Genomic DNA, 25,601 nt, shown 5'->3' with positions numbered 1-25,601 from the left:
CAAGAAAGGTTTTGAGTCCTAAATTAAAACTGCCATGTGTTTAATCTTAAAATGCCTAGCGTTGACGCCCACTAGTGGCAGCATCAGAAAAGGTTCCCTGTGATATTGTATACATGAATATACCCCCCCACCCCCAACACATGTAAACTGCACCAGTGAACCAACCCTGAAATGTTCTATCAGAAGAAAATGAATTGCATTATTCTTTTCATAGTGACTTTGAGGTAACGATATTAAGTGATTTCTCATATTCACATCATGAACAGGACAGTTGCCTTGGTAACAACGTTCCTGCTCAACTTAATCAAATCTTTAGTGCAGTCCAAATTATTTCTAATTGCTTTTCTGGTGTACTCATCAAAACCAAGGAAAAAATGTGAATACTCATTAACAAAAACATCTCGAGTGTATATATTCTCTAAAGATAACACTTGTGGTGTCGACTAATGGCTAAAAACATCAAATAAGATGTGAAAGAGGAAATCAAGTATCCATAAAGTTTTCTTTAAATGATAATCTTTGACAGTTTTTCCAACGAGGAAAAATATCAGCCATTACATCATAATCTGTTTTATTTATTGCACATTTCATTTCTTTATGTTAGTACTTTTCCCAAGATAAACTTATTTTTGAATGGCCGATCGAATGTTCAGATTAATGTCCCGGAAATTGTGTGAACCCATGCTAAAGAAAAAACCATGACCAGTGACGCCGACACCTCCATTATCCCACCATCCCTCACTGTGAAATACTCAGCCACGCTGCCTGATGTAAAGCTGAAAAACACACCGACCACACGCACTCTGATTCGGTTTCATCTCCCTTTGCGATTCTCTACACTCGTCTTTTCTCCACACCAATTCACCCTTCGCTCTCAGACAGAAACATATTTGTAATATATCTAATCGGGGGTATGGTCCAAGATAATGGACTTTTCTCAAGATAAAAAACTTTCTTTCATATTTTCTGCTTTAGTTTGGACTTGTGTTTGATTCTTCAATGGGAAGAAAAAATAAGCACTGGACAGCTCGTATATTAAAATTGATGTTTATTAGCAAGATATTTAACACCAGTATCTTTTGACTCTTCAGAGTTCAGTTCTACCTATAATATGAAAGTGTTTAATGTACACTGGATACAAAATTAAAATCGAACTATGTACATTCACAAAAGTATACAACTGGACAGGGGAGAAAATCCAATCTGGGTTATTTGTTTCTGAGGACCGGGCCCAGACAGGTCATTTGAGAAATAGCCCCTTGAGATGTCTCGCAGATGTCTGTGTTTATCTTTCAAATCAGTCCCTGCTGTTGGCTCAAATCCTCTCAGTAAGGCTCATTTGAGAGATTGGCATCACGATTGCAGGCCTGCTAGTTATAGAAAACGTCATCTTCGGACAGTGAGCTGCTGTCCACGTGTCTGACGGCAGCCTCTGCAGTGACAGTGCCTCTGTCCACCTGCAGGGGGCGACCTCTGTCCTGGCGGCTGTTGGAAGTCGAGGAAATGGGGTCCACCCATGGGTCCACCGCTGGGGGAATGACGAGATTGGCCCCCCTGTTGTCGCCATAAGTCTGGGCGTGGATGTGGTACAGGTGCTGAGGAACGCTGAGACTTCCACCGTCCAGCAGGAACTGTGACAGGAAGTGGCTGTGTGCTGCTGAGGAGGGAAAATAAGTGTCAGTGGAATGGTTGCTACATGAAAAACTGTAGAAATCATTTTCCAAACAGCTGGGACCTTTTGGGTTGAAGAGGATTCAAAAGCTCTTCACTCTGATATATCATAGAAATAGCACTGATGCTCTCAGTGCTTGAATTTAATTTAAAAAAGTGACACTTACTCTGAAGCAGCTGCTGCATGTAGCTTTTATAAGTGTTTATCCCATGAGAAAGCTATTTCTGTATGGCAAATCCTGTAAAATCACAAGGGGCATATGTGCAAGGACTCATTTTTGAGATATATTGAAATACAGTGGATATTCTCCAGTTAGTAACCTACAATATATAATACATCATAAAATATCCTTTTGTAAGTAGGTTTCAACAAAAGCTTTACAACGTGTTTTTAAATAAGAATTACAATTAGTAATATTTTTACTGATGGCAATACTGTCTGAGATTTATTTTTGACATTTTCTCTAGCTAATGGCTACGATTTGGTAAAGAAATACTCAAAACAAAAATAAATACAAATGCATGTTACGATGCTAGCATTATCATACTTTTCTATAGTCCGTTCTGTACTACCTATAGTACATAGTGTAATGGTCTGCACACACCCAGTTTCGGAGAGACAACAGGATATCCATCATGTAAGCTAAGCAATGTACCGCTGTTAAAGGCGGCAGCAGCCAAAACGCATGTATTCAAGCCACCTAAAAAAGGGCTACCTTTAAATGTGAAGGTGTTTGCCATATTTAGAATATTTACTAACCTTGCCGCCAGAAAGGCTACTGCCGCGTGAATTCACTACTTTGCTACCGTAGGAAATGAATGAGTATCTTTAACAACCCAACCGCAAACAACTCAAACGACCCCTTTAAGCTCAATGTATATTAATAATATTAATGGTACATTTTGCCCAGTGATTAACGCTGGATGAAGAGTCATGGCTAAGTCAACAAGGTCCCTCCTCTAAGGGACCTTGGATATTTTGGCACAATTTCCTGGCAGAACTTTAACTGTGGAGAAATGTCACTCTGCATTCAACAGTCTCGGAAAGTATGACAATACATCAGTGCTTAGTGTGGTAAAAAAACTGAAAAGAATTAACAGCTGCACACATCCTGCTCATGATCTTTCTACTCCTGTGGGTTAGTGCAAACCAGGGGCCGTATTCACAAAGGATCTTAGGGCTAAAAGTAGCTCCTAACTGGCGAATTTAGGAGAAACTCCTAAACATAATGGGCGTGTCATTCTTAAATTTAGGACTCCTAATTTTATTCACTAAGAGCAATTCACAAAGTATTTTAGGCCTAAAAGTAGCACCTAAGTTCAGGAGAGCTTAAAAGTCCTCGAGAGGACTCTTAACTCAGTAAGACCTATTCACAAAGAATCTGAAAATGGCTGCGAGACGAAATGTTTTGGAGACAATGGAAGACTGTGAATTGATCAAGAGATATAGGCTAAATCGTGAGGGTATCAAAATTGTTGTGGAATTAGTGCGGGATGCAATAACATCCCCGACTAACAGGAATAACCCGATTAGTCCGGAAATAAAATGTTTGGCAACACTACGATATTTAGCAACAGGGAAAATGCAACTTTGCAATGCCGAAGATTTAGGAATATCGCAACAATCAGTCAGCCGTGCCATAAACCAAACCATCAACGCGCTCTCTAGACCACATATCATCCAACAGTTTATCCGGTTTCCTTTGGACAATCAACAACTACACAGGATCAAAGCCAACTTCATGGCAATTGCAGGTATGCCCGGTGTGGTCGGTGCTATTGATGGGACGCACATAAAAATAATTGCGCCATCAAAAGATGAGGACGTGTTCGTCAATAGAAAGAAAGTACATTCCATCAACACGCAGATTGTTTTCATTCATCATGATAGGGGGACTTGAACGGCGGTATGGGCTGTTATTGAAAGTGTTTAAGTGCTTGAAATATGCTCATTGGATAATAGTTTGCAGGGTGCTTTTAATTGCCTCCTTGATTTAATGCAATTTACGTATTTTTATTGTTTGCTCTCTCTCTTTAACGTGCATATAAAACGTCATTATCGTGGTCTGCACAAACTTGTCATCATGCGTGTATTCTGCTAACTGCACTGTCCAAAACTATTTGATAGGAATACATTTCTAGCCTAGGCTATTTCCTTGTTTTTCGGTGATTTAGTGGGCTCGTTTGTGGGATGTTGCGGATGAGTTTCACCGAGACCGCCTGCTCTGAACAACCAATCACCGTACTGACCGCTTCTAAACTCATGCAAGAGAATCGACGTAATCCATAGCAACGGCGCGTCGCTCTTAGTTCACTCTTAGTGATTTATCCTTAGTATGAGTAGGTCTCAGCGGCTTTGTGAATAACTTTTAAGAAAAAACTCCTACGTAAAATGTTTTAGCGCGAGTTAGGAGCACTCCTAGCGGTAAGATAAAATGCTTTGTGAATACGGCCCAAGGTCTTTAAGAATATATATATATACACCTTTCCTAAGACATGCTTTACAATTTATTGTCATGTCATATATTCCCGTAGCATTCATAAAATCAATTATGATGTGCAGCAATTTATTCAGTCTCGTGTTATTTGCCTCAAAACCCTATCCTTGCTGTTGAAGAAAGAAGATCCAATAAGGACTTTGATATTAAAGTCAATGTTTTAATCTTTTGCTTGATTTGTATTCAGAAACAATTGATCTGCAAAGTTCGCTGTTCCCTCCATGGAGGAAACTACAATGAAAAGAGAAAAATAAGGACCAAAAGAAGCTCCTTTAACAGGACCAACCTTGTAAACTGGTGGGGGGCTGCTCTAAGCTGTCGGTCATCGACCACACATTCATGGCTGCCTCTGCCAGGGCAAACTGCTCCGCCACTCCTGTGAAACAAACACATTTAGTGCTCCTTTTCTCTGAAGTCTACCCCCAGTTGTTTTTTCCTCCACAAACAAGGGGAAATCCAATAAGTGCGCTCGATTCGAGTCACTGTCATGGCTCGTTTTAAGGACTATTGATTTGTGTAGATGCTCCCTCTATACAAGATAATCTAATAGAAACCACAACCCGAGGGATTTGAGCGACACTTCATCTCCAACATCTTATGTTTCTTCACTTTGATTCCCTCGTGTATTTTCACCTGCGGCGAAGCGAGCTTCCTTGATCTCGTCCGTCATTTGGGAGTAGAACTGTTCATCCTCCTGCAGCTCGGCACTCACCCCCCCGCAGGTCCATTTGCCCACGCCCCCCCCACCCTGGCCTCCTCCACCCCAACCCTTCCACTCAATCAGGTGGGCGACGCGACCCTGGGCCATCGTCGTCGGCTTGGTGATGTGCTCCTTTATTGTGGCCACCACTCCTAAATGAGGGGAACAGATAGAAGGACACATGTTGATAAAGTGGATTAGGTGGACATACAGTAAGTGTGGTAGCAGAGGGAAGAAGGGGACAATCTGAGGGGACGAGATAAAGTGACAGGCTACATGAAGGGGTGGACAGGAGAGGATGGAAGAGGGCAGAACATTGAAAAAAACAGCGATGGACGGGAAAATGGAAATGGAAAAAGAAGATGCATGGAGGAATAAAATGGTTTTATGTGTAGAGTGTACTTAAGGGAAAATACTTCAGAAAATCTAATATACTGATATAGAAAGAAGAGAATGGAGCATTTTGATCCTGTTGAAGTGTTGATCTGGTAAATATGGGGGCTAACTCTAATATTTTAAATGTTTCAGTGGGTTTTATTGACCATCTTATATTATGCATTCTTTGTATCATGTTTTTTTTTATCTTAGTGGCGTTGAATCCCTGTTTTAATGTTAATTCTCTGTCTGTCTTCCCTCAGTGTAAAGCACTTTGTGCTGCATTTCTTGTATGAAAGATGGGATACAAATAACATTTGTTTTGTAATACTTGAATAGAAATTCTACACTTTCAGCATAATAAATACTTTTCTTTCTGCTTGTGCATTCCAATATGGAGCTCCATAAAAAATGTAATTGGAGAAGATTGGAAATGACAGCACTAGAGGTGATATTGGAGACGATTGTAAATGTAATTGTTCATAACTGGCTGCACTTCAGCAGCGCTGCATGAAGGTCATTTAATAGAAGACTGAAAGAGAAAAAAAATATTATTAGAACTTGATATGAAAGAAATTATATTGTATTTCAATTTCCACAAATTTAAATGTAATAACGGCATAACACATTTTTTTAATTTTGTAATTCATTTCCAGCTCTAGTTGGTTAAACTAGACTTGAGTAAAACTTGTTGAATGCCAGAGCTGTTTTAAAAGCATTGTGGGAAAGTTATGTCTTTAAAAAGTCCATTAGCTCTCTGAATACTGAATTTTAAAATGGCAGTGTTAACTGTAGCGTAACATAAACAAACAAATAAAAAAGTAACAGTGCATAAATTGTGGTTTTAAAAAGGGGCCCTATTATGCAAATGTTCAGGTTCATATTTGTATGTTGTGCTCTACTGTGACATGTGTACATGCTTTTATGTTCAAAGCTCTTTATTTTTCCTCATACTGCCTGTGCTGCAGCACCTCTTTTCACCCTCTGTCTGAAACCAGAGCCCAGTCTGCTCTGATTGGTTAGCTGGCCGGCTCTGTTGTGATTGGCTTAGAGATGATCACCTACAATGTGTTGGAGCACTAGCCAACATAAGCGCAAGTGTTACCTATAGATGTCATTATGTTACGGAAGTAAACAAAGTGTCCAATCGAGGCGTTTCAGGCAGGGGGGTGGAGAGAAAACCCTCTTAGCCTTTGCAGTCTATTTACATGCATAGCAAACAATATAACACACTAAATGAAAAGGATTGCCCCAAAAAGCACAACAGTGCCTCTTTAAGGTGGGTCCAACAGAACACTGGCACCAATCTGCATCTTTTCATTGACTTTGTATGCAGTTGTACTGCCTCTTACATGACTTTAGTTTTGTCTAGAACATAATTAAACATAAACAACTCAAGCAACGTGACGTTTCAAGGTCTGTCTGTCACTTTCTATAAGGCTCAAAATATATTTTCTGTATGTGCTTGGTGCCGACTGTGAACATTCAATTAAATCTAATCAGAACTGCATCCATTAAGAAATAGATAAGAGCCTTTTTTCAGTAAGAAAAGTCCAAGTGAAATCTCAGGCCCTAATTCTTGTGACTGACTCAAATTTGCAGCCCTGTTGCTTTAACTAAATGGACTCTTGTCGAGCAGTATCTAATCTCTGCAGTAATATTTTATTCATAACCTGTAATCACTGGGCAAGTCTACAAAGGAGCCATCATCTCTTTTAATCACAGGAGACAAGGTCAGGAAGGTCTCGGGAAATGAAGAGGCGAAGCCAAAAGGAAAGGTTGAAAGGCAAAATGGAAAAAGAGAAAGAGGAGGAAAGGTTAAAGTTAGTAAGTAAAGTAAGCAGAACAAGGAGGAGGTTATAAGGGTGGCGGGAAAGTAATAGAGCCTTGGCTAATTGAAAGAGAAAAGAAACCCCTACGTGGTATTTCTGTTTAAGTCCAACACCCAGAGGATGTGCTTTCTCACTCTGCGCTCACACTGTGTTGACTGTAATGAGGCTCTGTTCTGGCTCAATGGTGAGGAAGCTATGTTTGCATCTATTCAAGTCATGTGCACACTGAAACAAATCCCATTTGTTGTATAAATTGGATATTTTGGCATTACTGTCCACAATTCAGTTTTAAAAAGGAGCAAATCATACTTGGCAAACATCGCAGGCCACAGAATAATCATGTGTCCGAATTCAGAGGGAAGCAGCATGATAGCCAATTTCTCTGCTGATTAGTAGCTATAGTACAGCCAATATAGTATTGAAAACTGAAACTGCATGTCCCTACAGTATATTGGCCTCATAGGGTTATATTGCAGTTGATTATTCTTTCCAACTATGAATGAAAGTTATTTGCATTCCATTCTACTGTTCCTATACAAGAAGAAATATAGAAAAATGTCTAATTGCCAGTTTGAAGAAAATGAAAAGGATTGCATTATATTAGGTGTGTTAGCATGAAACTGCATTAACTGATTTCTTTGGGCCACTTAGGGGCAGCATATACACATAACCTGTATATATAATAAAGGTTATTGAGTGGACTTTCATTAAGAGTTTAGCTTCTAGCCACCTGCCAAATGTAAGTATTCACAAGCTCTGTTATGGATCTATTCAAACTGCTGAGGCCAATGTCCAACGCAAAAGTTAGCTGCTAAATCTGCACTATGCACGTCACCAACATTTGTGTCACATAAAATGTAACCAGTCAAAAATGTTTTAACAGTCCAGCTGTAATGTCCCAGCTATAGCCAGTCTTTAGAGACTTTTTCTTTTTAGAGGAATGGGCAGGATTGCCTGGATCTTAATGAAGGGTATCACCAATAATGTTGTGTTTTTCCCCAAACAAACTCCTTTGGTAGGTGGGGTTGTGGGGTTGCAGAAAACAAAAATAATTATTGGTAAAACAAAACAATGTGTGTCATAGCCATGCAGGAATGTTATTTCCATCCATGTGTACTTGCTTAACATCATTCTAATTTATTAACGAGCTCTAATTGTAGGAGAAACCGGTGAGTTAGGAAACCAGTTAATGATTGTATGCTGTAAGCAACGATTGAATTTTTCCGTCTTGTGTACTCTTTTGCTACAGTATACACATGGCTACACGTTTGAATGAAGACACCAGAGTCAGTCAGGAATAAGTCCCTTTGCAAAAATAGACAGAATGCATTATTGCATTATGTGAGGCGTGACTCCCTGCTGTATGTTGTGCGGAAACAGAGCGGAGGGACAAAAACAGACAGATGGACAAACATGAAGTGAGATGAAAGATGTAGGTGCTGCATTCAGAGCTTTGTTGTTTATCAGCCAATATGGGAATAATTCGAGAAAAATCTGATTCAATCACATCCTAAAAGGGTAAAATGGGCAAGTGCTGTAAAATGCTGTTAGCAAGAAAAGAGTGTTAGTTTCAAGCTCAGGTGGGCTGAAACAATGAACTAAAATAGTCAAAGCTGCAACCGTGACGGTGGAACAAAAAAAAACATGACATTTGGCAAACACTATTAGACAGTCAGCAGCCATGCTAGCAGCTCTATGAGTTTGTACTATGGTCTAGTGGTGGTATTAGCTGAATGCTAACATAAGCATACTAACATGCGGAGGTCTAGCAGTAGTGATGTTGTGCTGAATTTAGACCACTCATGCTTTCAGTGTCATGCTTTCATAACTGAGGTATCACAGCTAGATGCTTGGTTAGGTTTAGATACAAATATTTAAGATAATAATTGCATGTAGTTATGATGTTAAATATGTGAAGTAGCATAGGACTAACCTAGCTTAACTTATATTTACTCAAAGTGTTTACTTTTAGTTTCACAAACTCTGGTCTCCTGAGTAAAATTTGTGTCATTGTTTTACCTAGCCAACCAAGAACGACCTAAACTATAAGGACACCAGGTTCGAAACAGTGAACCATTTTCAACAAAGTGCTTCACGTTTAATGGCTAATTTAATTGATGGCCTTCTGATTAGACCAAATGTTCAACTTGTACGTGGAAAATATCTATTTGCTATGGCCATTATATTTGATCAGCATGTTCATGCTGGGTCTGCATGAAATCTGTTGAGCACCTGAATAATGTCATAGTGATAAACCCTCTGGATTTTTCAACACTACTAAATGTGTGGGCTTTAGCCGTTTGCTGTTAATAAAATCCCATTGGCGTGATACATCTATCAAACCTCATCATGAAAAAGAGAACAAATGTAGCAATCTATTCGTCTTAGTATAATTATATTTGTACAACAATATTTGAGTTTGCACAGTGTGATCTGATTTGAGCAGTAAGGTTGTCCGTTGCACTTTGTGATTGCACAACTCAGCAGAACTTGCTCCGCCAATTAAGGTGATGACTGAAAAGCGATTGAGTCTGAGTAAATTTCAAAAAGCTTTTTCAATTTATTTTTTACTGGACCGGTTCTGTAAGTCTCAGAGCAGGTGTCAGCCCCTCAGCTGTCTGCCTGAATGTCTGTATATTATGTAATTTATTCATGAGGTTTTCACAGCCTTCATAATTATACTGTCAGGGTAATAGAGGAACTTTCACTGGTAAAAGTTCAGCAAAGCATAACACATTAGGTCTCATAATTAACCTTCGCGAAGAAGTGGAAATGAGGCAGGCAGACGCAGGATGTAGAGCAGTGGTTGCCAAAATCAAAAGCGAGGGAGAAAATCAAATGAGAGGAGAAAACATGTGTGAACTTCTACCTGATTGTTCACTCATGCCTCTCTGGGTACACTGGCATTACAGCATATGAGTAAGAGCGAGAAAAAGCATGAAGGAGATGGAAAATTACACAAGGAATCTCCAACGGTTACTAATGCAATTTCCTAGCTTGCTGCTCATCCAGCCCCATATATTGGATTCATAATGAAACACAACATGAACTAGAACTGGTATTGTACGGTATTGTGCCAGCTGGATACTTCATGCCAGTGTTTGTCTACGGTGAGTGAAGGGAGGAGTTTATTTGATAATGTCTTGCTGCAGTCTCTCCCCAGAATTTGAAAACCCTGCAGTAAAATATGAAGATTGAGGAACTCTTCTTTTGTGTTTTTTATATTTACATTTCTGTTCTTTAGGGGCGGCTTTGGGTCGTTTTCTCGGAGAAGGAGTAGCTTATGTGTCTTCCACTGGACTGACTTCAGGCCTGCAGTGGGCTTCTATAAATCCTGGCGGTTACGCACTTGCTGGTAAAAAAAAAAAAAAAATAGCTCTTTGTTGTTGTGTGTGTGTGTGTGTGTGTGTGTGTGTGTGTGTGTGTGTGTGTGTGTGTGTGTGTGTGTGTGTGTGTGTGTGTGTGTGTGTGTGTGTGTGTGTGTGTGTGTGTGTGTGTGTGTGTGTGTGTGTGTGTGTGTGTGTGTGTGTGTGTGTGTGTCTCACCCATCAAAGAGGAGGTAGCCAGCTGGCCGATATCATAGCCGCTTGTTTTATCGGCCACACTGCCGTTAGACGGATTCTGGCCACCCTGCATCATACAAGGCACAAGAAAAGCGAGAAAATCACATGTTTGTCATTGATGCAAGGTGAAAAACTTAGATAATAGCTTATTTTAGCTTCTGTATTTCTGACATGGGTCTTTGATAGAGGGATTTTTCATCACACAGTAAAGCAGTTTTTTATGATGTTTCAAGCCATACAATCATAGAATTGTGAGCCTCCTATAGAGAGGAAAACAGCACAAACACCCATATTGGATCCTTAGTCCTGGATCCTGAGTCCTGGATCCTCTATCCTGAGTTCTGGATTTGAGTCCTGGACTTTGAGTCGTGGCTGAACCTATCACTGTGGTCCTGCCGGGCTCTCAGGACTACTTCCCTGATGGCTCCCACAGGATTGTTGACAACCTCGTGGATTCATCTTCTTATTATAAACACATGCATTTCCAAACATTTGGTAAATATGCTGTAAAATGTATTATCTCTTCAATTTACACACGGCATCTATTGCACGTCTGTCCGTCCTGGGAGAGGGATCCCTCCTCTGTTGCTCTCCCTGAGGTTTCTCCCATTTTCCCCATTAAACTGTGGGTTTTCTCTGGAAGTTTTTCATTGTACGATGTGAGGGTCTAAGGACAGAAGGTGTCGTATTGTCATACTGATATTCTGTACAAACCGTGAAGACTTCTGAGACAAATGTAACATTTGTGATATTGGGCTATATAAATAAACATTGATCGATTGATTGATATCCTATACAAACACAGGCAGTTACACACACCCCCCTTTGTTTATGACATTCTACATGTGATGACTCAACTAGTCACACACACAAACTGGTGATAATGACAATACAAGCCAGCTTTTGAGGAATTCCTGCATTCACACTCAAGTGGAAGAATGTATTTTTGAACTCAAAACATTATTTAAATGGTATTCACAGCGAAGTAGCGGCAATCAGTTTGGAAAGAGAAACATCATTTCAAATACATTTCTCTCAGTTTATGGTGAGAGTATTCTGATAAAACAGTATACAGAGAGAAAAACCTCTCTCTTTTGTTGCAAGCAAAAACACATTATAAATATTAAGTACATGTTTGCACATTAGTGCGAAGTTCCACTTCAAACGGTTTGAAATCAGTACAGATAAAAGTCACTTGATTTTAAAATGAATAAAGTGAAGTGGGCAAATTAAGGCTGTTTTTGTTTTTCTAATTTTCTAATCAACTGCATCATTGCCAGATGTGTGGTCACTGCAAACCCGTTTATATAACTGCTATTGTTCTCAAACAAAATTAAACGTTATTTAATGACTGTTTTACAATTCTTGTTCAAACACCATTACATTTGGTGAACCACATTTAACAATTATTGTAAGACATGGTTTGGTAGGTTAAATCTTATTTTAACTTATGTTCTAACTAAGCTAAGGTTGAGCTAAGTAGCTTGTAGGGGCAAAGATCAACTCATCCACCTTAATTCAACCCTACTCGCCTCCCTCAATAGCTTGGCCCCCCTCAAAAGGAAAAATGTCACTTTTAAAACCTCCTCACCCTGGTTCACCCCTGCACTCCGTAAACTGAAGCAAACCGGCCGCCAGCTTGAACGCCAAACCATGAAATCATCCCTCACAGTTCACCATGATTCCTACAAACTCCATCTCACTACCTACAGAGACGCCCTCAATGCCGCAAAATCTGCTTACCTCTCCACCATCTTCATCGACCCCTCCCGTAACCCCAGGATCCTCTTCTCCACCGTCAACAAGCTCCTCAAACCCCGTGCTGACACCCTCTCTTCCTCCACTTCCACATGCAGTTCATTCCTCCAGTTTTTCTCTGACAAAATCACTGCCATTAATCACTCCCTATCCGCTGCATCTGACACACAAACATCTCCCCCAACATCCACCGCCACAATTCCTCCCTCCAACTCCCTTGACCTCCCGAGCCCTCCTCCCCACGGCATTCATTCCCAGTTCACTCTGGTTACCCCCCCTGAAATTCTCCAACTGATCAGCTCCTCCAAACCCACAACCTGCTCGCTTGACCCTCTACCCACCCCTCTTCTGAAGTCCTGCCTCCCCGTCCTTTGCCCCTACATTGTCAACCTTTTCAACTCCTCCCTGTCCCAAGGAACCGTTCCCTCTGCCTTCAAAACTGCTGCTGTCACTCCCATCCTCAAGAAACCCGGTCTGGATCCCTCCTCCCTTCAGTAATTACAGCCCCATCTCCAACCTCCCCTTTCTCTCTAAAACAATAGAACGCATCAGCTCCAAACAACTCCCTCGCCATCTCCAAAAAAATGAACTTTTTGAACCCCTTCAGTCTGGTTTTCGTCCTCACCACAGCACAGAAACGGCACTCATCAAAGTCCTCAATTCCCTCCTCACCTCTGCTGACACCGTTCCCTCAACATCCTCATCCTCCTTGACCTGAGTGCAGCCTTCGATACCGTGAGCCACACCATCCTGCTTACCCGACTCCGGGATATCGGTATCGAAGGTACTGCACTCAGGTGGCTCCAGTCCTACCTCTCCGACAGATCCCACTTCATCTCCCTCAACAATCACTCCTCTACCACAGCTTCAGTCACCCAAGGTGTTCCCCAAGGTTCAGTACTCGGCCCCCTCCTCTTCATCATCTACATCCTCCCCCTTGGTCAGATTCTCCGCCATCACAACCTGGACTTTCACTGCTATGCTGACGACACACAGATCTACCTCAGCACCAAATCCCCCCACAACCCCCCTCTCACACACATCGAATCCTGTCTGACTGCAATAAAATCCTGGATGCAACACAACTTCCTCAAACTCAACAGCAATAAAACTGAACTCCTCCTCATCGGCTCCAAATCCCCCCTCAGCAAAACTCCCAACCTGACACTCACCATCGATGGCACCCCTGTTTCCCCCTCCACCCAGGCACGCAACCTTGGCGTGTATATTCGACCCCACCCTCTCCCTCGACCCCCACATCCGCCAAGTTGTAAAAACCTCATTTTTCCACCTCCGCAATATCGCCAAACTCCATCCCTCTCTCACCCGCCCCGCAGCTGAGCGACTCATTCACGCCTTCATCTCCTCCCGCCTTGACTATTGCAACTCACTCCTCTTCGGCATCAGCACAACATCCCTCAACAGACTCCAGCGTGTCCAGAACGCAGCCGCCAGACTCCTCACCCACACCAAATCATGGCATCACATCACCCCAGTCCTCAAAGAACTCCACTGGCTTCCCGTCTCACACCGCATTCACTACAAACTCCTGGTCCTCACCTATAAAGCCCTCCACCATCTGCCCCCCCCCTACCTCACTAACCTCCTCATCCTCTACCAACCACCCCAGTCCCTCAGATCCACCTCAGCCGGTTTGCTCTCAATCCCCAAGGCCAAACTCTGGAGCTTCGGGGACAGAGCCTTCTCTGTGGCAGCGCCGAAGCTCTGGAACTCCCTCCCCCAAGACCTCCGTGAGTCTGATTCCCTCACCCTGTTCCAGTCCCGTCTCAAAACCCACCTCTTCAACTCTGCTTATCCTTAAACCCGCCCCTCCCCCCTGTGAACCAACATCCTCCTGACTGCTTTTCTGTTTTTGTTTTGTTTTTTGTTTTTGTTTGTGTTTTTGTTCTTGTTTTGTTTGTCGACCTGACTCATAATATAAAGCGTCTTTGGGTCTAGAAAAGCGCTATATAAATCCCATTTATTATTATTAAAGAAAGGTTTTAAAAAGGCTGGAAATTAAAACATTTAATTCAGCAAATGCTTGTAATCTAGATTAAACATATGCTATTTTAGTAAATATCAGTAATAATAACGAAAATCTCAAAAGTCTCATTTTTTCCTGTGGCAGTAAAACCTTTAAGTGTCTTTTGCTAGTAGCTTCCCAGCTAGCTAGCAATATGAGCTACAGGTAGATTGACATCAAACTTGTAAATTCAAACAATTACTGTTTTGTTAGTTCTTCTTTACTTACAATAAATCATTTTATACAAGAACTATATACATATGACCATGGGCTAAAAATCAGCCCGGGACTCTTGACCGGCTCACTTTGTTACCGCTAGTAAATTGTCAACGGGGGGCGGGGGGGGGGGGCTGGATGCTAGTAACTTATCAGACCGGCCCACCTCGGTACCACAAGTAAATACCACTAGTAAATTGTCAACAGGGGGGGGGTTCTAGTGACTTATCCGACCGGCCCACATCGTCCGACCGACCCACTTCAGTACCGGACCATCGGGATTCGTCCCAAACGTCCCGATGGCCAGTCCGCCACTGCATATGACCATTATCTGATTTAATACTTATGGAGACACTATAATTGTGAAGGATTTAGGCCTACATAAACTACATGACATTAGGTAACATAGTGAAGCATGGTAAAAGTACAAATTATGGTAAATGTTAGTCAACTGTAAAGATAAATACAAATTTACCCTAAAGTAACAAGGATAAAAAGTTCAATATTAAACATTTTGTAGAATTCTAGTGATGTTAATATTGTGAATAGACAAATATAGAGAAAAAGCATACTCTTGGTAATTTCACTCCAGAAACAAGCATGGGGATTGTGCTGGTTCCGGGCTGAGGAGCAGACTCAACATGTTGTTTGTTAAAAAGATATACACCGTCAAATAGAGCCAAACAACTGCATTCATCTCACTGTGCAGTAAACATGCTCATTAATAAGCAGATAATCCTCTAAATGGCAAGTTAATCTGAGCCATGCTGTTTGTGTTAAAATAATTTCATATCCTTTATGCAGGCCCATAATGTGATCACTCTGATCATTTCACTTTCACTCGATTAGTATGTAGGGATAGTTCATCCTTATGAATATATTATATATTTTCTCTAATGGAATTAGTAATTTAGTTTTATTTTCCCAGATTTGAGATATTGTTTGTGCAAGTTTCTTCCTCTACCCCAATACAATTTAAATGAATGCAGTTTATATAATAGTGTACTGTCAAGGATTATTGGAGAGAAAAACAAGTTATTTCAGTTCTCTACATAAAATGTTCCCAGAAACCACTAATAGCTTTACATGACCAAAATATGACTGTTTTATGATCTGCTCACCACATTCTCTCCAACATCTGGACATTTGATTTATAATCTAGAACTATAATCTTTACATGTATTCTTTTTGAGTTAGTTATTTCATATATGTTTATGCACATTTGTTCCCAATCAGCTGTGGATATAATGCATCAATATTGGTTTTGCAATCATTTTTACAAGATAAGTTGACCTGAGATAGCTTGTATTATTTGAACCAACTAACATTTTGTTTCGACCCGACCACAGCCATCGAAAGCACACACATTACCTTTAATAGATGTCTTTTTCAAAAACATGAAAGCGTTTAACTTTGTAGTTTTTTTTTAATTGCCAACCCATTACTCTGCATAGTTCACAGAACTCAGCATCAGAGTTTTTTAGGGACTATATTTTTTCTCGAAAATAGCTATTCTAAGAGGCCCTACTATGCTTTGTGTGTTATATAGATTTTTTTCCAAAGGCTAAAATCTCAAAGTTCACGATAAAGGGAGTTTCTCTCCCACACTCTCCCCCCTACCTTAAACATTGCGATAGGACTCCTTTGTTTACTTCCATGACATCACTACGTAACACAATCGCTTCTATTGGCTAACTCTTAAACACATCGTAAGTGATGGGCTAAGGGACGGGACATCTTTACGCGGTTAACCAATCTGAGCAGACTGGGCTCTGGTTTCAGACAGAGGGTGAAAAGAAGTGCTGCAGCACAGGCAGTATGAGAAAAATAAAGAGCTTTTCAAACATTAAAGCATGTAAACATGTCACAGTAGAGACACAAAATAAGAAATGAACCTGAAAATGTGCATCATAGGGCCCCTTTAAAACTGTTTTAACTCTGGGGCTTGGAGAATGTGAAAGCCAAAATGTGTAGCTTTCTGTTTAAATCTGCAAAAATCTATCTACAGTAAATGTGACTCACCTCGACAGATGATGGCTGACCCTCCACAGTCTGATCCTGCCGAACCGTCATGGGATAGTGGAGCTCTGCAAACACACACACACACGCACACACACACACACACACACACACACACACACACACACACACACACACACACACACACACACACACACACACACACACACACACACACACACACACACACACACACACACACACACACACACACACACACACACACACACACACACACACACACACACACACACACACACACACACACACACACACGCTTGTGTTAGATCCGTGCTCCAACTGTGTGGTTAAGTGTGTCTCAGAGTCTTTAAAGTCAAACCCAGTTGTCTCTAACGGCCAGGGGTCAAGTGAGGCTCATATCTAATGGATGAGAGACAAATAGACAACTGAAGCCTCTCCGTTTATTTGATTTTTAAATGATGGTGATGAGGTCCAAATTAATGACAAGAGGAAATGAAGCGTAGTCTCAGAGGGAAGAAGAGTTAACATCATTAGACAGGTCAGTTGACACACACACACACACACACACACACACACACACACACACACATATTTAATAAACGCAGGAATACAAATACATGCCTGGGGTTTCCCCTGGGATGTGTCGTCAAGACAATTGGCTGTCGCTATGGAAACGCGACAGCAACAGAAGGCAACTGATAGCCCTCCATTTACTTAAAGGTTACATGTCATGTTTTGTTGGTTATTACCCGTCCCCTTGTGTGTTATGTAGCTTTTTCTGCATGTAAACGGTCTGCAGAGTCACAAACCCTCAAAGTACAGCCTGTAGCGAGTAAAACTCTAACACAGAAAAGACCTGTCTATGCAGTGTTAATTTTGGCAGCTATTTTTGAGTTAGTCTTAGTCTTAGTTTTAAGACGAAAATGGTTATTAGTTTTAGTCACATTTTAGTCATTTCTATCCTTCATAGTTTTAGTCTAGTTTTAGTCGACGAAAACTCAAAACGTGTTAGTCTAGTTTTAGTCGACGAAAACTCAAAACGTTTTAGTCTACTTTTATTCCAGTTTTAGTCGATGAAAAATTACATTTTAGTCAACTTTTAGTCAAAATGTTTTCTCTCTTTAAACCAGTGGTTCTCAAAGTGGGGGGCGCGCCCCCCCTGGTGGGCGCAGAGGCATGCCAGGGGGGGCGCGAGAGACCAGGAGGAAAAATGGTTATTAAAAAAAAAAAAAAAAAAATTTAAAAAAAAAAAAAAAAAATCATAATTTGAAAAATTATTGATTCGAAAATAATATGATGCAGTACAGTACTATTACGTCTGGGTCTCTGTTTCATTAAAGCTCGGCTCTGTGTGTGTGTGTGGAACGAGCCATTTTGTGTGCGCGTGAGAGAGAGAGAGCGCACCGGTACTGGAGATCGTTGTTGTTAGCTTCTGGTGCTAGCGAGCTACGCTAACGGATATAAGGAGTTTTTTCAACAACAAAGTGGAGGAGAGTCCTCTCCTGTCAGACTGAGAGCTAAAGGACTCTCAGTGTTATCTCAGTGGGTCTCAAATGTTTTGGTCACCATTAATGTAAATAATTATTTCCGAGGCACACGTTTATATGATCATTATAGTTATAAAAAAATAAGAGAATAAATGAAAAACAGGTATGAAATACTATATGACAGTAAAACAAGAATAAAGTTTAAAAGGGTGATTTGTAAAATATCCATCAAGAAAAAGTAAATCTGTTTACATTTCTGTTTCATATGGGTGTTGAGAGATGTATCCATAGATCTCTTCCTTTCGCTCTCAAAGTGCACCAGATTGATGCTTTTAACTTCAATATTTAAAAATAAATCTTCCCGGGGAAGCTTGCCCCCCGACCCCCCTATGTGACGTCCACACATCACCTATAAAAATAGCACTTTATCCCTGCTTACACCTATATGCCGTGAGCTGAATATTGAGCCTTCATTGTAACAGTCGCGGGTACGTTGTGTATTTGCGTGGGGATTGTTGCAGTAGAAAATTCCACTGTAGCGACCGGTACATTAATGGGAAACCCTAAATGTTTGAGCAACTCTATGAAACGTCAAGCTACCCCACAGCACCCCCAAAATAAATCTCTGGCGCCCCCACTGAGCCTGATTATTCGTTTTGGGGGGGCCCGACTTTTTTTTTTTCTCCAAAGGGGGGGCCTGACAGAAAAAGTTTGAGAACCACTGCTTTAAACCAATTCAGTTAGGCAAATACAGGTAATCAAAAATTGGAATCAAGGTTACAGTATCATGTGTTGAAATTTGTAAAGCAACATTTCACTCTCTTAACACTTTACTTAGTTATAGTTGGATATCTCTAGCCTAGACTCTCACATTGATGCAATACTGCTGTGTTGTCCTTGCTGATCCTCTAAGGTAAGGATAGTGCATATGACATAAGTGGTACTGGTAACAGTGGAATGTTCTTTACTCCAAGTCAAGAACCAAAACATAATTTTTTTTAGCCTTCTTATATTTATTTTTCAAAACCTCAAATAAAAGTGAAGGCACGTATGCCCAAAACAGAGCAATAAATGATGAACAATGACATGACACCTGAAGTTTTGGATCAGGAAAATTACAGACTTGAGTTAGCTCAGTGACTCAAACCTTAGTCCATTGTAGACTCTCTACATTCATCAATAGTGTGTCAGTAACTTGTCAACAGAGGGTCATCACTCACAAGATGCAGTGCAAAGCAGTAACTTGTATACATTGTTGTATAAAACTATCCCTCACCTTAACATTATGTTTCTGTACCAAATAAAATAAAAATGTTGAAAGTGCATACATACCTATAGAATAAGATAAACCTTGAATAAACTTGGCCTTATAAACAATCAGAGGGAACCACCTCTGTAGTGCACTCTCATATCAAGTAACAGACAAAGTACAGACATCCGTATAGCATTAACAACCTTTTAGCCTACTGATCTCTATTCAGTTTGAGGAAAGCACTTCTCTCTAAAATGACTCTTGCTCTATTTCGACAGCCACGAGTGAGGTCACCTGTGATACTGAAAACTCGCTGAGGAAATGCTTGAGAGGCTGGCATTGCCAGAAGATCTAAGGCAAGAGGTGTTAGGCTCTGATAAACAGAACCCTGTGCAGCCCAAAAGTCAAGAACAGTCTCTTTGTTCATGGGCTGTGACAGCTGCTCCTTGAATTTCAGCATTTCCTGCCTGACACAGGGCTTTGAGAGGCTAGATCTAGATGGCCGGCTTGCACTTGCTTTTGACAGGAATCTAAATCTCGGCCGCTTTGTCTCTGGTAGTGGTACCTCTCTCCTTTCTTCTTCATCCTCATTGTCATCAGTCTCCTCCTCCCGTATTACTGGTGACACCATCTGAGCAATGTCATCTTCTGCTTTTCTCAGAAGCTCCTGAATTTGTACTTCGTCATGATCATTTTCAATGAGTGCTTCGGGTGAGACTGTTGGGTCGAGGAAGCATGCTGCAGCAATGAGGGGTGAGAATTTTGTATCACTGGGATCAAGAAAGCAGCTGAAGCGTTGGCCCATGTTTTCCTTCATCCTCTGTGACAGGGAAGCTAGGTCCCTGTAGCAAGAACCCTGGGCCTCGGGGAACTCAGAGAGGTGAGCATTCAGGTCCAGGAGGGCGGGCAACACCAGGGATAAGGACATTGTGTCACTCGGGAGCATCTGGGTGTGCTCAGCAAAGGGGAGGAGCTCACTGAGAGCAGTGAGCTTCTGCCACTCACTTGGCAGTAGACAGTCCCAGCCCATTCCATCAGCTACCTGAACAAGGGAGTCCTTCACTTGGAGAAGGAGTGATATCATCAGGTACAGTGGGGCAAAAAAGTATTTAGTCAGCCACCAATTGTGCAAGTTCTCCCACTTAAAAAGATGAGAAAGGTCTGTAATTTTCATCCTAGGTATACCTCAACTATGAGAGACAAAATGAGAAAAAAAAAATCCAGAAAATCACATTGTCTGATTTTTAAAGACTTTATTTGCAAATTATGGTAGAAAATAAGTATTTGGTCCATAACAAAAGTTCATCTCAATACTTTGTTATATACCCTTTGTTGGCAATGACAGAGGTCAAACGTTTTCTCTAAGTCTTCACAAGGTTTTCACACACTGTTGCTGGTATTTTGGCCCATTCCTCCATGCAGATCTCCTCTAGAGCAGTGACAAACTCAGAGTCTTCCTCATCACTCTCCTGGGATTCTTCCTCGGAGCTGCTGGGCTCATCATGTAAAACATTTTTAATGCTGCAATCATGTTGATTCCGTTATCAGTTATGACTGTCAGAATTTTGTGTTTTGGTAAAGTAACATGCACTAATTGCCAGGAGTGATGCTGTAAATCCTTTTTTTGTCCATATGTCCAGCCCAATTGTTATTTTGCGTGCTGTGGCGAGTCTTTCTTTAATTTTTTGTTTTTCGTTAATGTGAAGCTTGTCAACTAAGTTGTTTATTTTGTTTTTTTTGGGTATGTTCAGCCTCTTATCGAAGGTCTCCATCATAAAGATGAAATCCTCATCCTCGACTGTACGGGCAGGTAGACCGGTGCGTCCAATCCACTGGGCAATGACCTTTTCTTTAGTGCCTTGTTCCAGCGAGTCTGCTTTGTATTTTGGTCCTTAGGAGGAGAACGCTGCTGGGATAGTTGACTGTTTCCTCCGATTCTTTGCACCAGGTTGCTGTTTTTGAGTACTCGTCTCTGGGATCTAGGTGAGGAAAAATAAGATTGCATAATTACTCCCTATACAGACCTACAAGGCCTACAGATTAATTCCAATTAATTAAATGTAGGCTAATCCCTTTAAAATATGCCTTTGATAATAGTATTATCATTAAAACATAGTATATCAATAATATCAAGTTTAGATTTTGAAGATTCTAATTATGTGATAATACAATACAACTAGCCTATTATATATGCCTACCTGGCCTTAGAGATAAGAAACCATACACAAATATTTTCCCAAAAAATTGCTGTGTAATCTTAAAAAAAAACAGAATTGCAGTGACTAGATAGTTATTGCAATGCAAGCCCAGCCAACATTAGCCTGGAAGTTAGGCTCACTCATTTGCTACCGGAAACTGAAAACTTGTTTGCAAGAAAGGCTAAGCCAACATGGATAGCTAGTACATTTGCCACTAGTTGCCAATGCTGACTGCCCAGTAACATAGACTTAACGTTAGCAAATTGATATGCTTAGTTAGTGTTACGACTTACGAGTTAGTTACGACTTATCATGTAACGTTACAGTTAGCTAACTTACCGTAGCATAAATAGCAGGATGGTGCGCCTTCAAGTAGGTGCCTCTTCAGGTTGGTCGTATTCTTCCCAACTAATTTAAAGCCACATGGCGTCTCTCCTTCTCCCGCAGTAACAGTGCAGTGTGTTTTACTTTCTACCGAATTATAAATAAAGTGTGTCCATATATCTAGTCTTTTTTTCCGGCCAAAAACTAAAAGCGCTGTCGCTGAATCCGTCATCTTGTTATTTTCTCACTGTGTGGTGCACATCATCAGCACCTGCTGCAGCTGGGGTGGGGGTGAGTGACGTGTGCAGATTCCCAGAATCCCAAATAATTCAACCAATGACAGGGATGCATTTTGAAAAATAATACCCTGCATTTTTAATGTCCGATAGTCCACCCTTAACACCTTCGTCTCGTCTCGTCAACGAAAACTAAATGTACATTTCGTCATAGTTTTCGTTATCAAGAATCTATTTTTAGCTCGTCATCGTCTCGTCTTAGTCATGTAAAAAAGGTCGTTGACGAACATTTTTCGTCATAGTTTTCGTTAACGAAATTAACGCTGTGTCTATGCTGCTGCCCCAGAACGCCTCGTTGGAGATCTTTATTTTGCCCGAGTATGGTGACGTAACCATGCCCAGGTCCAAATGGACCAATCCGTGGAGCTCCTCACACACACACACACACACACACACACACACACTCACCCTTATCTTTTCTCAGCCGCGCTACTCCGCGGAGTTTCGCCGGCACACACACTCACTCAGCCTTATCTTTTATCAGGCTGTGAGTGTGTGGCGAACAGCCTGGCTGTGAGTGTATGTGTGTGCTCAGGCTGAGTTCCGCGGTGTCTCGCTATCTCGCAGACCCCACGCAGTAACAGGAAACCACACCAGTAATCCAGCTCACAATGTCCGCTCCTCGAGCCTCAAAGGGTGGAGCAGCGTTCCCCGCAACGTCCCGCCAACACGGCACCCAGACCCCACGCAGCATTCTCCTCTATTTGTCCTTACTGGTGTCATTTTCTGGTTGCTAACAAACGCCATTGTAACACATAATGACTGATGCTCCGCTGTAACGGTGGTTGACTCATCAGAACAGAGTGGGCGAGCTGACCAATCAGTGCACAGTGGGCTCATAGGGAGGGGGGGGGGGGGGGCAGGAGCTCCAACAAGGCGTGTAGGACAAAGAGAATACACATACTATACAGAGATGCTGTATGAGAAACCAATGTGAGTTTGGAACATTGAACAATGTCAATCTATTCTAGTAGACCTCAACAATGGAATTATGATCAGTAGAAATGGCTATGACATGGGACCTTTAAGTCACGATCTGGTCTCTGGCCTCATCGAATGATATTAGCAGGTCAAGAAAACCATCATGATTCCTGAACCATGAACACACTCACACACACTCCCGCTGTTCTCTTAGCTGTCTGTCTGACAGCTGCTTTCCCTCTGTCCTCCAAGCTTGAAAGCATTGCTCTCATCACCCTCTAAATTGTTTGAATCAGAACCTTTCCTGACCAAAAGCAGTCTTTAGCAGACAAAATAAGGTGAGAAAAACATCACAGGCTAAACTAAATGTATGAGAATGTGACATGAATGTTAAACACCCACACAATAAGGTATATCAGACAGCTGGAACAATTAAAACTATGTTTTTTGTTTTATTAGATCTTTTGAGGGCACAAATACATGTTAGTGTTATTCCTGAGAGGCACCCTGCTGTTTTTTTATCCGGACAACAAACACTAATATATTTCCACCTAGAGCAAGGACAAATAAGAGTCAGAAAATCGTAATCCAGGTTGCATTTTCAAGTCACGACAAGTTGGAGATGAGCCTCGGATGGAGCCATCACATCCTAAAGCTACTGTTGTCTTCCGCTGATCCCCACAATCCCTATTATCAACCTCTCCCCCCCCCCCTCCTTCCTCAAGTCTAATTCCTAAAGCAATCTCTGCACTTTGATCCAAAAAAGCTGCACAAATAAAAACTGATGAAAACAAGCTTTTTGGCTGAATTCTTCAACGTATGGTTAAATGTTTCATCCTGCAGACACTTGCATTTAAAAAGAAATGGTGGTTGTTGACACCTCAGGGTTCTTGTTACTTTAATTATTCAGATTTTCAGAGCTACCCCTTGAAAGCATAATGTAACTTCTCCTCAAATGTTTTCAGAATGCTATCAACACTTCCTGCAGGATGATCAGAAACTCAGACAGACACACAGACAACAGGTGGACTGACCTTTGTGACCTTTGCAGAGGCAGGCACCCATGGTGTAAGGATGGCTGGGAGGTTATCCGTTCACCATGGTGGCTTGAGGATGAGGAGGTGAGAGGGACGAATAAAGGGGAGGAAGGAAGGGAAGAGAGAGAGAGGTATCAGCAGTGTCAGTCGGCGGAGGAGCAGAGAGGATCTGAGGCTGGGGGGAGTGAGAGCAGATGAGCGGCAGGCTAATGCATTGGCTGACTTTTCTGTATAGGAGGAGAGAGTGACATAAAGTGTGGGGAGGGGAGAGGAAGAGAGAGAGAGAAATAGGGGAGAATACATGAATGCATGTTTGATGACGACTTCGAATCTCCTCCCATCTATTTGTTTTCTATTCTCCTCCATCTCTATTCCCTCTACTATATATAGGACAATCTCACTGTGGATGGAGGGCTTGATGGTGAAGCTACATGTTTAATATTCAAATTCAATGTTAATATATGTTAACAATTCAGCACCATGCTATACAACAATGTTAACTTGCTGCTACTAATGCACAGAGTACTACTTGGCAGTGTTATATTCAAGTTAAAATTGTTGTATCTATCTATCACCTGTTTATATCAATCAAATGTATATTTCTACTGAATCTATCTACTTACTTATCAGTCTATCTGTCTAACTATCTATATACGTGGTTAAAAAAATGGAATCCTGGCATTTCATGGCTACTTAAGAAGTGATAGACTTAGATGCTCTCCTCAAAGAAACACAAACATTTGTTTTGTGACATATGTTACTTACGGTGATGGATAAACTCAAAGATTACTTACTATTGATGTCAAAAGTGAAGATTTCAGTGTGTACAAAATACATTGCTCCAGCTTTTCCACTGTCAAAGTACAGGTTTCCACATGTGAAAAGCGACTTTTAGTTTATAGCGATTAGTTGTTTCAGTTTTGACAGATTTCGTCAAATCTGTTTGAAATTAGGAAATGTAGCCTACTCGATAAAGCAGAACACACACACAAACACACACACACACACACACACACACACACACACACACACACACACACACACACACACACACACACACACACACACACACACACACACACACACACACACACACACACACACACACACACACACACACACACACACACACACACACACACATACATGCACACACACACACACACACACACACACACACGCACACACACTTAGTTAATTGATCACAATACTTCCACATTTTGTTCCCGCGGTGTGAATTCAGGGCTTAGCTGACATCACCCGCGGCAACAGTGCCCTTGACTCCATCAGGGGGGAAATCCTGTTGCCATGGCAGCCAAGACACCTCATGTTTGAGGAAATTTTTTCTGATCTTACTAATTTGTCAGATAAAGGAGGCACAGAAACATCTTTTGATGGCCAGGGGAGGATAGTGCTGATAAAGTTAGCAAAAACACTGGGCGCTGA

At 41.3% G+C, this 25,601-nt stretch overlaps 1 protein-coding gene across 5 annotated transcripts; it reads right to left on the bottom strand.

Annotated features, from left to right (window-relative positions):
* Window positions 1-572: 572 nt before the first annotated feature.
* fam131c (family with sequence similarity 131 member C) lies at window positions 573-24,319 on the bottom strand. Of its 5 annotated transcripts, none has more exons than XM_079675456.1 (6): window positions 24,153-24,319; window positions 16,662-16,726; window positions 10,622-10,706; window positions 4,803-5,021; window positions 4,456-4,545; window positions 573-1,657 (listed from the first exon to the last, which is right to left on the bottom strand). In XM_079675456.1, the coding sequence occupies exons 1-6, from the start codon at window positions 24,181-24,183 to the stop codon at window positions 1,371-1,373; spliced, it is 777 nt and encodes a 258-aa protein (XP_079531582.1). In that variant the 5' UTR covers window positions 24,184-24,319; the 3' UTR covers window positions 573-1,370. The 5 variants fall into 5 exon arrangements, with proteins under 5 accessions (XP_079531582.1, XP_079531583.1, XP_079531585.1 ...); XM_079675457.1 differs by having other exon boundaries at window positions 573-1,654; XM_079675459.1 differs by lacking the exon at window positions 24,153-24,319 and adding an exon at window positions 22,606-22,944.
* Between the last annotated feature and the right edge of the window lie 1,282 nt (window positions 24,320-25,601).

This window comes from Notothenia rossii, assembly GCF_949606895.1.
Source record: "Notothenia rossii genome assembly, chromosome: 4".
NCBI lineage: Eukaryota > Metazoa > Chordata > Actinopteri > Perciformes > Nototheniidae > Notothenia > Notothenia rossii.
This window is presented reverse-complemented; position numbering and strand designations above follow the sequence as displayed.